Source organism: Dromaius novaehollandiae, chromosome Z (genome assembly GCF_036370855.1).
Source record: "Dromaius novaehollandiae isolate bDroNov1 chromosome Z, bDroNov1.hap1, whole genome shotgun sequence".
NCBI classification, from domain to species: Eukaryota; Metazoa; Chordata; class Aves; order Casuariiformes; family Dromaiidae; genus Dromaius; species Dromaius novaehollandiae.
Genome location: NC_088132.1, coordinates 72,586,948 through 72,603,738, shown reverse-complemented (window position 1 = coordinate 72,603,738; position 16,791 = coordinate 72,586,948). Strand labels below are relative to the sequence as shown.

The 16,791-nt window shown below is 45.3% G+C and overlaps 1 protein-coding gene across 5 annotated transcripts in view; it reads right to left on the bottom strand.

Annotated features, from left to right (window-relative positions):
- LOC135325049 (PDZ domain-containing protein 2-like) overlaps positions 1-16,791 on the bottom strand; it is a 210,741-nt gene that overhangs the window by 6,116 nt on the left and 187,834 nt on the right. For all 5 annotated transcript variants that reach the window (XM_064502471.1, XM_064502473.1, XM_064502474.1 and 2 more), the window contains 6 exons: positions 14,984-15,774; positions 13,617-13,761; positions 8,296-11,947; positions 7,437-7,554; positions 3,600-3,701; positions 1,503-1,773 (listed from right to left, as the gene is read on the bottom strand). In XM_064502471.1, coding sequence (XP_064358541.1) covers positions 1,503-1,773; positions 3,600-3,701; positions 7,437-7,554; positions 8,296-11,947; positions 13,617-13,761; positions 14,984-15,774 — 5,079 coding nt within the window. The remainder of the gene's footprint in view (positions 1-1,502; positions 1,774-3,599; positions 3,702-7,436; positions 7,555-8,295; positions 11,948-13,616; positions 13,762-14,983; positions 15,775-16,791) is intronic.

The window sequence follows — 16,791 nt, the reverse complement described above, 5'->3', positions numbered from 1 at the left end:
TGCTTATCCAATGAACCACATATTTTTAAATAGCAGTAGTGAGTCAGACATTACATTAAACAAACACATTCCAGCCTTGTGGGTGGGGGGGCAGGGAAGGGAGCAATCACTGACTAGCATAAATAATTGCTGCTGGTGTCAAATCTATGGACACAACTATAATTACCAGTAGGTGCATGCTGCCTCCTCAGTATCAGTGTTAGATGTTTGTAGAATGCAATATTGCTATAGCTAATATAGATTATAATTTTACTCAGGAGAAAATAAATCTGTAATTCTGGGGAAAAAGGATCCTTTTTGTCCTGCATGAATGTAAAAATGACGCAGCTGTATTATTACAAAGTATTGCTACCGTTATCTCAAGCATCTGAAGATGAGCTTTGCCTGGCAGGATGGAGATGTATTGGTAATAACACTCTTCTACGTTGTTTATGGGATAATGTCGCCCTCTAGTGCCCGCAGCCAACAGATACTCAGCATTTGCCAATTTGCAGGGCATGTGCAAATTTAGGGTAGAAAGGGATTTTGAAGTAATTATATATATTAAACCCATGGGAAAAGTTACAGAAATGCTGGTCCGTTCCTTTACAGAGCACTCATGTTTCTTTTTAGCTGCACTACAATGCTGTATTATCAAACCCAGTTAAAGCGTAAGATGATAAAAAAAAAAAAACCCATCTACAGCCAAGAGGTTTAAGATGGGTCGGTGGCAGCCTGTGGTAGCAAACCTCCGGGCAGTGAGCCCCAGCCACTGCCTGATCCTGCTTGGGGACGCAGGAGCCAGGGCAGGATTGAACCCGTCACAGCAATCCTGCACAAAGCAGCCCAATACGCTCAGGCACCGACTAAAGGGTTACGTGTCCTAGTTCTGCAAAATATAGGAGATCCATTTATAACACCTGAGCACAGCCTTTGCACTGAAATATTGCCTTGAACAGGAATTCATTCATGATTTCACTGACACCCAGTTAAATCATTTATTCCCAGTTCATATACGATGGCTGCCTTGGATTTGATTTAGCTCCACTTACTGTAACACCAAAATAACTTTTGCTATGTTTTTATTAGAAACAGTATAAAACCTGCTATTACAAAGAGCAAGTTTCAGTCTTTACAAATAATAAACGGCAGGGCTTGGGGGGGGGGGTTGAGGTTTTTTTTCCCCCTTTTTGATTGTTTGTTTTCTTGCATTGACTACTGTTATTACTTTAAAGGAGTTTATCCTGGACTTAAAGAATGTGGAAAGGCAATCACTAACTTCAGTAGAAGTTGGATTAGGCCCTAAACTTCCTTCTAAGTCTCTGCTTATTTATGGTATTTAAAAAAAAGAAAAAGTCTGGATTGGGGCTCCAAAGAGTACAAATAAAAGTTAAAGGTAATTTCATGTGCTCCCTTCAGTTGCATAAGACACAGACATTTTTAATCTAAAACACATGGACTTTTTCCCCCTTAGTCTGCTCCGCAAGGGACTCCTTCCAACTGCTGTTGGACAAAGATCATACCTGTTCCTATTTCCATGGCAACATCCTTTCCAGACCCCACACATTTTCTGCCAGTAGCTGGTATCTCAAGTCTGGAGAAATTGTTTGCTTTGTCTTTTTCTTTCTGGATGACAACGACCGCGTGTTTGTGCAGCCTCGCCTGATGGAGCGCATTCAGGACATCCCCGTGGACTGAGCTCACCAGGGACTTGCCGTTGATTGACAGAACGAGATCTCCTCGATGGATAGTCCCTTCCTGAGATGCCACTCCCTTTGAAAACACCCTGTGGACCTACAAGAAAGATTTTAACTTGGGGGGGCTTCAACCCCATGCCCAGGCACAGCGCAGAGCCCCCGCTACCAAAGCTTGCGATCCGTGCCTCCTGCCCAAGTAGCACACAGCACCTGCTCTAGCACGCGGCCCCAGACGTCACGGCCTAAGTGACTGGAGAAAATCTGCAGTCAGGGATGGGGGAAAAGCAGAGGACAAAGATGACATTATTGCATGGTCACTTCTAAGCCAAAGGCAACCGAGGGCAGGTAGGGGAGGTACCATCACAAACCACTCACATGATTTCAGTAAGTTCTGTAAAGGTCTTCAGTTAAAATACTTCCAGTAACACATACGTTAACAGGACATTCATGCTACAGCAGACTCACCAACGATGCCACTGCACTGCGTGACACCCCCCTCCCCCCCCCCCCCCCAAATTCCCACTGACTGCGATGTGCACATGGTGTTTTCAGGTGCAGACATGCAAGTTGTGCACAACATCAGTGCACAGAAAAGCTCTGACGTATCAAAGCTGTAAATTAGAACAAGTATTTAATTGCTCATCTCAATTTGGCTGGTAAAATAGCACATGCATAGATGCAAAAACTGATTTAGTGGCTTGAAATGGATCTTTTCTAGGAAAAACAAAACAAACCCTAGGCAGAGGGATTAAACCTCGAGCAAACTCCACCGGGTGCAGATGAGATTTATATGGGTGCCATTTACAGAAAGGAACTGACCAAAAGGGGCATGACTTCGTATTTAAAGACGCGTCTATCAGGCACTGTGCAGTTTCAGCAGCCAGAACATGGTTTCGGCCACCCATTCAACACACTCCTGGGCCCACTGGACAAAGGTTCAAGGCAGCAAATTGATGTAAACAATTCGGTATGACATTTTCTCTAGCTATTTCGCCACCAGCAGGGAGTCATAAGTTTTTCGGTTCCTGCTCCCTCTCACTCCAGGGATGCACTAGGGTGGAGCCCAGTCCCTATACTGGGACCATATAACCCAATGGCTGCTTATTGTTAAATACAGGAACATGCTTAAGAGTAAAAACCAGAACACTCCTGTAATGGCTCCTGTAGCCCACAAAGACTGAGGACATTCCCTTTTCCTAATCTCAGCACTTAACGGATATATCTGTCTATCTCTTTCTGGGTAGAATCTAAAAGCATATCCTGTGTAAAGATACTGTCATATGGGACACTGAGTGTCTTGAATTTCTCTGTCTCATTGATCCCTTTCTGGATAGTATTTCAATTGCCTGGCATCACTTTTTACTCCCCAAATCACCTCATGGCAGATATAATGTCCTTGGTTCAGAGAGTTGTGTATGGCTTTTTTTGAACTCGTTTACTGAAATCCAACAGTTTTCAGTAACAGCAATAAAAACTTGTGAAGTGAAATCCAGCGTGTTTGCTGAGATCTGAAACAGTCACCCTCAGGATTTGCAAAAACCTTCCAAAACTTTGCTGCATAGAATTCACTTTCAAGGGCTAGAAATTAAACTCTCTCCCAAAAGGCTGCATGCACTGCAGCTGTATGCAGAATTTTATTTACATCTTTGGAACTCAGACCCGGCTGATCCCATCCAGTCACAGACAAGTTACACTTTTAAAGCTTGAAAACATAATTGGCATCCATCTCCAGTAATAAAAACTACGCTAGCCAGACACTCTCTCTGTGATTTCAGTAGCAGATGGTATGCAGCCGCCTCTGAGAGACACTGTTTTATGACTGCGAATGACTTTCAGTGAGTCTTGATAAACGAGCACTTGATCTAATCACCAGCATGCTTTAAAGTGAGCTTTGCAAAAAAATGACTTGCAGTCATCACTTACTGTGACTGATTTCTGTTCCAGATCTATTCCTCCGGCAACACTAAATCCCAGGCCAGCTCCTTCTTCTTTACGCAGGACTACAAAGTATGCATCTTCTTTGCTCTAGCAGAAAAATGGGGGTGGAGGGGATGGGGAAGGAGGCAAGAACAAAAACAAAGATCAAGACCATGTTCCCACAGATGACAAATTCCCAGTACTCTCAAGCTATGGCAAGTGAGAAAAACAACTCATAGATTTAAAACTCTGAGATGTTAAATACACTTCTGTTCATGTTGCAGACACAAGCAGCAGCAGTATGGGAGCACTCAGATGGCAGCAGGGACTTCTTCAAGGGCTAGTCAAAATTAGGACAGGTACTACACCTGGGGCAACTTCACTTAAAAAGGCTTTAATAAACTTTCCATTGCTGGACATTCTACAATGAAAATTGAATACTTTTGCTCATTCCTCCCCCAGACACATGCCACAGATCAGAGCACCTGAGGCAGTAATTCGGGGGGGCTGTGTTATGGGGGGCCAAACGGGCTTGTCACAGGGCTCCCCCAGCCCCACGGGTGGGAAAGCAGCAGAAAGCCCTGTTCCTCCCTCACCCTCCCCGGGCCCAAGACAGCCTCCTTGCTCTGGGGAAAGCAATGCTGTTTGCTGCTCCAGGATGATCTCCTTACCGCTCTCCTTACACCAAAGGGTACCAGCCCCACAAGCCATCCCAGAGCTTGCCACAGTTCTCATTTCTTTGTGCAACTTGCTTCAGAGGCACCACACATCCCTGCTGCCATCTGTCACATCCAAGCACTGTACTCCACAGGGAATTACTGACACTTTTGTTATCCCCCTTCTCCTCTGCCCCTGAAGAGCAGTTACAAAGACGATGGCATCAACCTCTTCCCAGCAGCGCCGGGCAATCTCACAGGGGGCAATGACTACGAATTGCGGCTTGGGACAGCAGCAAGAACTTTTCCACTTGGAGGATGAAAGCAATGAGCCCGTTAGCAATCTGAACACCTCGGGACTACGGTCCGCCCTCATGGAAACAGGAGTATCCAGCATAGGAAATGGACTGGCACTGGTGTGCTCCAGGGCTGAACTTGGCTCCAGATCAGGACAAAGGTGCAAAGCTGACTTCTTCGAAGTGATGGGCTGCTGCCAAAATACAGAATTTGCTATGAGAGAAAAGCAGACTTGTCCAGCAAGTCTGGTGTCGTCTTCTGAACAGTCATTAGGACAAAACCAGACACTGTTACAGATGCCACATTTTGCAGCATAAGTGGGACTGTAAGCAGTCATCTGATGGAGCAAGAAGACAGCAACCAAATGTGTGGCACAGCATCAGAAGCTGGGAGCAGAAAGCAGGTCTCGGCTTTTCCCCGGGATCCCATCCAACATCAATCATTTCCAGAAACTGCCAACACTAAAATTAATGACACATCACTAGGAATGAACCTTATAACCTATTTATCATTAAATGACATATTTAGTTCACTAAACTTGACATCTTTAACTCAGGGCTTGCCTTTCCGTTTCATTTCAAAAGGCACAGAGAACCACAGATTACTGTCATTGCTCAGTATTACAGTCAAATTCTTGGCCTCACTGGGCCTGCTTTCACCAAGCAGGGGCCCCAGAGGATCTTCCTGTGTTCGAGGCATCCCTGCATAGCACAGAGCCAATGTCAGAAATCAGTGCCACCCTGCTCCGAACCACTGATGAATTAGCGCCTGGGGAAAGAAAAGCAGTCTGGGCTGAATATCTTAGACCATAGTCATTTGTAGCTGTCAAGACCTTTCCTACCTGTACTGAAGCAAGAACAGCTTTATGTTAGGTTAGAAATAGTAAAGTCAGTTAACTATCTACGCTAGCCCTCTCCAACCATGTGTGCTAAGCGTGACAGCCATCCTAGCATCTTTGACTGGTAACTACTAAAGCAGCCCTTTTTATTTAAGGAGATCACGTTCTTCCCAACAGTTTCACTCTCTTGGTATCAGGACATAATTTGCTTACAGTGGAAAGCAATTAGAGGCCTCTGGTCTTTGAGGGCTATACGAGGAGCATGTATCCTGGGCCAGACACCAACACAATCTGAACGCTGGCTTCCTACTCCTAACGACCAGCATTTCCTGACTTCCCAGCTGTCAAATTCTGTCCTCACCAACCACGTGTAATACGGGTCACAGACGCCTGTCTAGAGATGCTTATTGCTTTAATCAGTCACACCATGAAAGTTCAAGGTCTAGAGTAATCCCAACCATCTGCTGGGCTTTGGGAGGAATCACTACACGTAACTGCATAACATCTCTATGAGGCAGGTTAGTTCAAATTAACTCCTTGCAGTGCACAGCGAGTTACTCTGCTAAAATCTCTATCTAAGGAACTTGCCTAGAGTTACAAAAGAAATGAGCAACACAATAGGAAAGTGCTCAAATCTCTCGCATCTCTGTTTTGTCTGTTAGCCAAAGATCATCAATCACAGAGGTCTAATCAATAAAATGTATTTTTTTGTGTGTTACTAGCACTTATTGAATGCTAGCAATAAATTCAGCACTGTTCAGATCAAAAGACGATGACAAACTCTTCCCAGGGGAAGCTCTCTATCCGAATCAGGCACAGATGTCCATCTCATTTTTCAGCAATTGCATAATTCTGAAGAACTGTCCTATTGTAGATTTAAATCCAGCATGTGACTAGCATAAAGTTTTCCAGCGTATGTGCCATACTGGGCTTAAATGTGGATATGAGAAACTATGCAGACAAGAAGTGCATTCCAAAAAGCTTTCAGTTTTAGAAATATTCAAGTTCTTAGGTTTTAGAAACTGGCATGAATAAATAATCTCTCCAAGATCCCATGCAAACTACTTTAAAGAAAGCTTAATTACTTTCGGCAAGGAATAAAACCCAATCCTAAAATTTTTGGTCAAATGACCAAACCCACCTGGCTCATCGAGCTCTTGGGACTTGCAAGCTTTAGCTAGGCTGTCCCTGGAAGGCGGTAAAGCTGAGTAGTTTGAGGAGGTCCTGCTCCCCTCAGCCTATTTTATATTCAAAATTGTAACCTTTGTGAGTAAGACTCAGGAATGCTCCAAACGCGGCTCAACCAGCAGTTATGCAGACTAGATGGCAGTTTCCCCTCCAGTGCCGTCATTACTGTATCAACTTCAGTTCGGATTTAAAAAGAATGTGGACACATCCCAAACACACAAACACAAACAGGGCAGAGAGGGAAAAGAGCAATCATTTCACTCAGAGGCCTTCTTTAAACGCCTCAGTAACGAAGCAGGTTGCCTTGATGCAATAATTGCTTCCTACAGGGCAGAGCAAAGAGGGCACAGGGGTCTCTCACAAACACCCCAGTAGCCACGCTTCCTGGCATTGCCAGCCACCAGTTCAGTATTAAAGACGATTAATTCAATTCCTGTGACCTTTCTGCTAGTGAAAGGCGAGCGCTTGCAAGCCAGAGAGGAGCAGAACCTCCCGTGCTCACGAGGAAAGTGGGTCTGACCCAGATGGCTGCTGGAAAGTTAAGATCTGGTGTGCAGTTACTGGCCAGCCCAAGAGTTTCTCAGCCGTAATAGTGACTGAAATGGAAACATACTTCTCCACTTAAAATTGGTCAGTTTATCATGGCTCATAAAAGCTTTTGCACTGGACAAACAATAAGCTTTCTTATACAAAAGCCATTCAAATATACCATGGGTTTAGAGCAGCCATTGTAGAAACAGCAGAAGAAAAACTACCTTCTCAGGGGAACACTGGAGGAGTTCTGAAAATGTCTTGAGGAGATTTTATCTGTCATAAAAAAGTAAAATTATTGCCCATAATTTAGTTTTATCTTCTGGTTATTACCTTTACTTGTGCTTTGACTTCTTGGAGCATCATGGCAACATCACATTTTGGTATTAACGATGACAAAACAGACTGTAATTTCTGCTGCTCCAGGTTTGAGACTAGCAGCTGATCCAAGCTAAAATGAATATAAAAAATATAAAGGACAGCTTTATATTTCTAGACCGTGTAAAAATGTGTTTCAAACATACAGTATAATTTGTATTAGAACAAGTGATGGAGTGCCAGGTCATTAGAAAGCACAAATCTTGAAAACAGGTAACAAATGGTGTATATTGGGGAAGGAGAATGGGAAGGAAAAAAACGACAATTCACAAGTAATCCTGGTAACCAATCATTGTTCCATTGCCTCCCCCCACCCCCCAGTGATTTAAGCAAGTGGTATTAACAACAACAAAGCGACAGCTACTTCTGAGTACTCTTTCTGGCAGGACAACAAACTTGTCCGTCATCACAGGCTGCACTGACAGCAAATGCTGGGCAATCTCCCCATTTGAGGTGGGCAGGAGACAGTAATTGCTACTGTTATATAACCAAAAACCAGACTACAAACAGTAAGAAGGGACACAGAAAAAGAGCTTGACCCTGTCGGCATAACATATTTCATCCCATACTGAAGTGCAGCCACCACCAGACAACAACATAACAGCCTTGAAAGACAAAGACCACAAGAAACTACATCCAAGTTTTTAGTTAAATATGAACTTGGGCCAAAGCTTTTCCACTGAAATGTGCTTTGGAGCAAGTCCTAAGCAACTGGAAAGTTTTGCCTCAGAAGAGCCTTGCAGGGATGAAGAAGAAACACTTCAGAAGGAGCTCTCTTTTGCTAATGGAAATAATAGAGAAGTCTTTAACTAACCTGACCGACCAGCTTTTTTCTGAATGTTTCCCATCTGGAGAGCTGTCACACGTGGCGTCATCCTCCGACGCCGACCCCGGTGTTCCCGAGCCGCTGTTCCAAGGACTGCTCCCTTTCGAGCTCACTCTAGTCCCGCTCACAAGGTTGGAGAGGGCAGAAGACGTGCTCAGGTTGGCATCGCTCTCTGCGGGCAAACCAAGTGATCTCCTGGGCGTGATTTCCAGTTCTGTTTTGAAATAACCGGCCTGCGGGTCCCCAGAGAAGCCCTCGCTGCACAGCTTGTCCAGGTCAGGCATGCTGAGGGCTCTCAGCTCCCGAAGCCTGGAGCGGGACAGCAGCTGCCGGCCGTGACCCCGGCTCCGTTGGACATGCGACACCGAGGGCGGTAAGGAGGCCAGGTCTCCCAAAGCGCTTTCCTTCCCCGATTTACCTTCTCCTTTGCTGCCCTCGGTCAAATTCCTCGCTGTGTGCGACAAGTCTACGCTCACGGATGACTTCATCAGCTGTGGCGATGCCGGAGCGCTGTCCCGGCTCGGACTGCTGCCGTAGGAGCTTAAGCTTCGTCTCAGCGCCCGCGATGCCTCGGTTGGGCTGGTTGCAGCTACAGCACCTATCCCACTGCACGATCTTCTGCCAAGAGGTGTTTTAGAGGCTGAGTGAATATCTATAGATTTAACAACAGGCCTATCAAAATTTGCCAGATTTTCAAAGGATTTGATCCTCTGTTTCACAGAGAAGGATGAGGTAGGTTCATGTGGCCAATTCAGTTCATAATAATAGTAGTTTCTCCTGAAATTTCTTAGCTTATCAGTGGCAGGATAGCTAATGTCACTGGCTAAGGGGGAGTCCCCAGGCACCTTTTGGACACTTTTGGAAGCATACACCTGCTCCTTCCCACTCTGACCATTCAGAAGATTGAGATGGACCATCTTTAACATTCCCATCTCCGAATGGGGGGATTTCTCATCTGCATCGTGGCTCTGAGGGCCATGCACAGCATGAGCTGAAATGTCTGCAGCATTGCAATCCTCTCTCAAGTGACCTGATAACTGGGCTGGCATCGAGTAAGTCCTTGTCACAGGTTTCGACAAGCCATAGAGATTTCTATCTCCAGAGACATCCACTTTAGAAAAATACTGTGTGGCCTTCATCTCCTTGGTCAATTGAGGCACTTCTGTGTTCACCTCTTCTGTTTTTTCCATCAATGGCTGCTGCAGAAATGGTGCTGGTGAGGAAGAAGCAGAGGAGGAAGAAGAGGAAGACGAGGAGGAAGAGGACAGCCTCACCTCAATGAAAGTGCGTTGAATCTCCTGTCCTTCCAGCTGCTCCTGCTGAACTGGGGGAGACCTCAATGAGGAGGAGTTTCTAGCAGATGTTCCTAAGTTCTGCAGATCTAATTGCTTAAGGCCATCTTCATTATTGACACTCTTGACTGAGTTCAGGCCTGTTCCAGGGTTCTCAGTTCTCCCCCTCACATATTCAACTTTTGGTATCCCCTTTGGGGATGAGGCAGCTTTGGGCTGACTGTCCCTAGCTCTGAAATCATCCATCTTAGGGCCCTTACCCCGACACACCTCAGGCTGCGTGGAAGCTTGCTTTTCTTTTTGCTTTCCCCATCCCTGCTGCTGATCTGTTAGCTCCCCGTAGCCACCACATTTTATTTCACTGCTCTCTACTGGGCTGCTGGTGCCATTCACGGAAGGCAAAAGTGATTCTCCAGAAATGACCAAAGATGGTTTATTTTCTAGCTCTGACCTCAGAGCCCTTGAGACTGCTGAAACACTCTTGCCAGGATCTGTGTTTGTAGGTAAGCAACGGGACAATGGTGCTTTCTTCCCCAGGAGCTTGGGGGACAGCTGTGGAGAAACAGAAGGCCTTTTCTGATCAGTCCCATTGACTTTGGTAGGATTAATCCCAGAAGAGTCTGAATTTGCCTTTGTTTTGCTTTTGATAGTGAAGCCCTTGATCTTTGGTCCTGCTTTGGCCTTCTGGTTATTTAAAAGGGTTTCCATTATACTTTTTTGCGCTGTTTGTGCCTTAGACTCCTGACACGATTTTTTCTGAGAGGATGGGCTGTGCGGTACTGCAGCTCCTTTGCAGTGATTTGTGCCTGAGCTTTGGACTTTTGCATTTGAACTCCTTCCTGAAGTCACAGAGTTAATTTTCTCATTTTTCCCTGGCAAGTCATGGGTTATATTAGCCTTTGGATCTTTAGATCTAGTGGGAAAGGGAGACCTGAGTGATATTGCTCTTTGTGACGACATGTTCCCATAATTGCTGTCTGTTTTAGACAAGTTGGACAAATTGTTGGTTTCTTTCTTTGCTAAGCAGTAACTAATGGCATGATTACAGTCCTCAACCACTGTTTCACTTTCAAATGTGGATCTCTGTTCATCATAACATCCTTCCTTCTCCAGCAAGTTGCTCTCCAAGCCATTGACATTTCCAGCAGAACAACAGTTTATCTTCTTGCAGTGCAGAGACCCTTCCTCTTCAACGGATTCACAGCACTCCATATGTCCGCCACTGCTCCCCAAGCCCGTCTGTTCTTCTGCACTTAAGGCACAATTGTTATGCAAAGAGTAAACTTCAGGGATACCTACTGAATTTTTTAGGGTATCTTTGTCTGGCAGGAAAACTGATGAAGAAGAACAGAGGGATGCAGAGGAAACATCTAAACGCTGTGAGGGACATGGGGTGGGACCACTCCGATCTTCCAGTTCTAGTTTGTTAATGCTCGTCTCCAGCGACCTGCACATTGTGCAGTCCTCACTCTGCAAAACTTCGCTGCTGTAAGAGTCTGGGGGGGACAGAGGGGATAAGCTTGTTGCGGATGGGAGATGCTGCTCCTGAGCAGGCTTTTGTGGCTCGTTACTCGTGCAACAAATCTCGATTTGCTCCTCATCCGACTCTGTTATAGTACAGCCTGCAGGGGCATTAGCAGCAGTACAGGGCAGGAGCAACACGTCACTAGTGGTATCAAAGGTTTCCGTGACAGACTCTGTGTCTGAGTGAGAATCCTCTGCGGCCCCGTACATAGACTTTGGAAATGGGTCGCTTCTCTTACCTTCCAGGGTGTTTGCTGCAGGGAGCTCATCCTCACTTAAACTGCTAAAATTCCTAGAATAGTTATTTAAAGAGTTTTTATTCACAGTAAAAAGTTTGCCTGTGTTAATGGAGTCCAATGCTGACAACCCCAAAACCCCTTCTGCGTTAGCTGCGCAATTCATAGTTTTTTCCAGCAGCTCCTTCGCCGGCCGTGGCTCAGAGCCCGGACAGCCTTCGTCAGTCCCGCAGCAGCACATCGTGGTGTACTCGTCTCGGAGGGGGCTTTCTGCTCGCGATGGGGTCCGCGAACCTCTGCCCTCTGGGGCACTCATCTGGCCGAGCAAGTCATCGATATCAGTGACGGGGATCGCGGCGCTGTCCTCAGCACGGCTGCTTTGCGCAGTGCCTGTTTGCACATCTTTGCTCTTGGCATGAGGTGGCAGTGTTGGTCTCTCCGCTGCACAGCCTGGACCATCATTCTGCAAACCGGCTCCTTCTTGCCTCCCACAGCTCTTTTCTTCAGTCACAAGGAGGCTGCTGAGATCGCTCTGATTTTGACCATCTAGCCCTGGAGTCAGGATAAGGTTTGTAAATCTGCTGACAGCTGCATCAAGATTAAAAAAAAAAAAGGATATAAAATCCTATCAGATATGGAAAGTGATATGCAAAACACCAGGTTTTATTACAAAACAGACACCCACATATTCAGCCTAGATGTTTTCCTTTTGCCCTGCACTCCTCCTCTTCTGTAACGATGTTTACAACAACTTCAATTAATCACAACCCTGTGTATCTGAGTGGCACACAGGAGGGAACGATTTATTTTGGGTAGGTAGTTGAGATCTGTTTAATTCTCGTCTTTGAAATTTAAACAGCCAAGCAGCCAGCTACCAAAGTATCAATATGCAGTAAAGTCAGGCTGAGCAGCATCGTTTCTCATTCCTTTTTTGATCGAAGATGCCTTCGGTAGATTGCACAGAGAATTCAAAGCCCTGGCAGAGCAACCAAAGGTGAACAGATAACAGAGCGATGAGCAGTGCATAAATATCTTGACTCCGATCCTCTAGGCATTTCTGCAGGTGTTTAATGTGACACACACGGGTTGTGCATTAAGCATAAGGGTTTTACAGGATTTCTGGTGCGGAGCTTTCCTCACTTCCAGTACATGTTTAACCCACTCCTGGGCCAGCTACTGACCTCCCTGTCACTGCTGCACTCAAACGTATTCCAACTCACCCATTTTTCCAGCTCTTTGATTTCCATAAGTTCACCCCAGACATCCGCTTGCACCCTTCTACACCGCTTCTGGGACAGTCAACCCCGTTAGGACCTGAAGTACTGCCTTGCTTCAGCAGGCTGAATCCCACATTGAGGAGACCCTCGTTTCTGCCAGCGAGGCAGGGCAGAGGGAAGGGGAGAGCAGGAGAGGTGCCCGACAAAGCAGTGCCAACCTGAGCCTACCCCAGTGCTAGAAGTCTGCAAAAGCCAGAGTAACCTAAGGAAATGGGAACAGCCTCTGCCCTGCCAGCAATTCCTTAAAGAACAACTGGAATTGAAGCATCTGGAAGCAATTTTGGCTCCCAGGTATTAATAGGTACACAAAGAAGATCATAAGCTAGAAGGAAGCAAAATATTATGTTCCTTCTGAATGTAAAAAGCATGCTTTCTTTTTCAAACACTCATTTCCACACCATGTAATTTGTACAGTCTGTGGATACGAATAATATTGCTGTAACAGCATAGATCAACCTCAGCGAGGAACAAACGTTCCAATTTAAATTACTTTTTTATATAAGAAACATGCAAACATTTTGATAAGATTCCAGTTCTTATCTTGGGTTTTCTGCTTCTTCTTTTTGCACACGAGACAATTTTGACTCATGAAAGGGAAAGAAAAAGAAGGATTTTATTATCTTATTGTGTGTTCACAAAAATACAACTTAAGCTTCAGCCTTTAAAAGAGACAGATGTGATTACAAAGGGTCAAAATATTTACCGAACAAGCAAAGCAATAAAATTGGCTGTCAGTGCATCACTGCTGCTGAGTTAACTCCAGGTCTGCAGGAGATGACTCAGACCTCTGCACATGCTGACAGGAGGGATGTACTATAAATGGGAGCTTTGAGCACTTCACAGAGGATTAGGTTTCCATCCCTCACCACGGTGCTATGAAGGACCCTGAAGCCTGGCTCAGCAATGAAGCATTTGGCCTGACTCACCGACACAGACGCTGGTACTCAAAATAAATGGTATGAAAGCAAACTTCCTCTCACCTGATGCTGCTTTCTGGATCTCCAGGGTTACAGATGTGGGAAGACACTGCATGAGCAAGCAGATTTCCTCGTAAGTCATCTTATTGATGGGGATACTGTTGATAGTGGTAATCTCATCCCCCACAGCCATCTTGCCCATTGATCCCTGATGCAATGACAAATACAAGGAAACTATAAATACACCTCAAAAGCATTCCCACAGGAGCAAAGATCGCAGGGAAGCAATTAATGGAGTAGGAGTAACATCCCCTATTTCACATCACTGCAGAGCATAGGTACCACTACTGTCAGTTTGCCAACATGTAAATAAAGAGCAGACTGTGCTTTGACAGGAGAGAAATTCATGATCAGTCTCAAACTGGAAGGTCAAAAGAGCTGCTGGGTTTCCAGAGAGACCGACACGAGGATGGAGGACATAGCTCCCTTCATTTAAAGGAATTTGGCTGGATCAGACATAGTTTCTTCAGGATTCCTTGTAGGAGCACTATCTACCATTTTTGCATTTTGCATATGAATCACATCCCTCACTGCTATCTCCTGTTGGACCAACTGGACTCTCCTAAATGACTATAAAACAGACAGGGACTGAGCTCCTGAAGTACAAAGCTAAATGTATTTCTCAATGCCACAGAATAAATCAGAGGAAGGGGCAGGAACAGCACCCACCGCCCCAACTCTCACAGCCCAATTCAAACTGCTGCAACATATCCCCTCTTTACCCCTCTAACTGGGCTAAAAATGCTGCATCCAGCTTTGTGCACCAGAGTATCCTGTATCTGCACAGCTGGGTCAAGGTCAGCAATCCCACGTCCAGCATGAAGCAAGTATCCATGCTGCAACGCGTACACGTGAGAGGGGCAGAAGAGTAATGCCTTCCTGGCACCACCACCACACCCTGGCTAACCTAGCCAGCCTCTGGCCTCCTGGCATCAAATTTGCAGAATACGGGAATACGTGCAGATAAAATAATGGAGCAGGATTTAAAGCACGCACTTTCTAGGCTGCAACATAGTTCGTCTCTTACTGAACATTTTTGCCACTTTCTTTTTTTCTTCTTTGTTTCTAGTAAAAAGATAGAAAATAAAAGAACAATATCCCCAAAAAACTGTTACTGTTAATGTGGGTGAATCTATACTAGTATATTTGCCTCTTGACTTTCTCAGTTTTGAATCAGCAAGGGTGCACTTCTGAATCGAGAACACTTCCTTTAGCAGTAGTTTCAGAATGACTGGGGGTGAGACACTGTGCCCAACGGGGACAAATGTCTCCCTCGCACTTAGTCTCAGCAGATTACTTGCTCACCAATAAAAATCCCTGAAAAGCAAAAGCAAAGCAAACCAAAGCAAATCAAGCAGTTAAAAAGTTACCCTTTCAGCTGCTCCACCTGGCCGCAGCCCTGTGACGACCACCTTTAATGGCATGGCCTGGATTTCCAAATCCAGGCCAAAGGACTCATGCTCATTGCGAACCAGAGTGACTATTTCACCCTGGTCCTGCCCGGAGCTGTCAGACGCCTCAGTCTTTTTGCTGTGAGGGAGAGTCCTTGCAACGGGCTTGCTGTAAGAGCCATGCTCCTCCGTCTTCTGCCTCTGAAGGCTTCGGCACTCGGTGCTCATCATACTTTTCACTCTTGTGACAGCTCGGTGCTCCAGTTTTGGAGATCTCTTAGATTCGAGTTGTGCTTCCCGGAGCTCCTTCAAACTCAGGCTGCCGAGACGAACTTCGGGTACACTTGAGTAATCAAACGCTATGATCGGGAAAAAAGGAGAGTCTACTTGCTCCAGTGTGCTGTCTGCAGACTCCACGGAGTGGCTGAAGTGGGGGGAAGATGTCTCCGTGCCAGTGTATCTCGGTGATTCGCCATCCTGGCTCTCATCATCAATTTCTACAGACGGGGTCGTAATGACAACGCCAGAGTCCTCCTGGCTCTTGGCCCTCTGGCTCCTGTGTAAGTGGGAGCTTTCATCGTCATCACTAACGTCACCATCGTAGAAAACGACCCTTCGCTGACGATGGAAGGGGCTGCGGGCAGACTTGGGGCTATCGCTGAGGATGCCGGGCCGGACAGACTCCCCGTGCTTGTTGTGAACGCCAGACGACCTCCCGCTGCTTGGAGAAGCCAGACCATTTGCTTTTGCCACTCCTGCTTCTCTAGCAGCTAGAAAAAAAGCATTTTATCTTAATTGCATTTATTTGTGATTTTTAATACCATGCATCCCACTGCAGCAGAGGTCACGCGGCTTTGTTTGCAGAAGAAGCCTAACCTCCCCTCGCAAAGCAAAAAGCAGGTTTTTCATTACCTCCCTCTAAGTTATAACTACAGTACACAGCAAGAGAGATGACAGATGGCTCCACAATTAATGGGTGCTTCCTGAAATCAGTTCATGGCACATCTGGTTTTGTTTTCAGCCCTTTTCTAAATTATGACTACGACCCAAAGAAGAAAGGGATGCACACACACATGTGTATTTTACTTTAAACAACTGAATTTCTTTCAAATCTGTTTAAATCTATGCACAGGACTGCCTGAATCAATTTACAGTGAGTGAGAAACACTCTCACAAACAAAGACACAAACACACAATAATCAGTTTCAAATTAAAGACTAATTAGTCTAAGAACCCTTTTCACAGCCTTCGTAGAAAGGACTGCAAATTATTTTGTAGAAAGCTTTTTAAATAAAAATGCTTTTCAGCGTTAAATAATGAATTTGCAGAGAAAAATAAGTGGCAGACAAAGACACTACTTGAGAAGCACAGGAAAGGGAGAACAAATGTAATACCCTTTGAACCTGAAATCAGGTGTGTGTCACTAAGGGAAATATAAGATTCTTTCAGCCAATTACTATAGGGAAAAAGATACATATGCAAACTATCCGATGTCAAATTGAACATTTGATTGTTTTTACACCGCTACATGCGGTATTGCAAAGTTATATATTTGAGGCTGCTAAGAACACTTTCATTTAAATGTAATCAATCAGATGATCATCAGGAATTTGAAAAACACTGTAACGTTGTCAATCTAGTTTCAGCCAGAGCAACCAAATAAGGTCATTCTCATGTAATCAGAGCAGCAATTTGGACAAACTACCATGGAAACAGGCATTTATGCACATTGCTGTAAACCCCATCCATTTTCCAAAACTTCGTACGAGCAGCGCTGGTCTGCATCG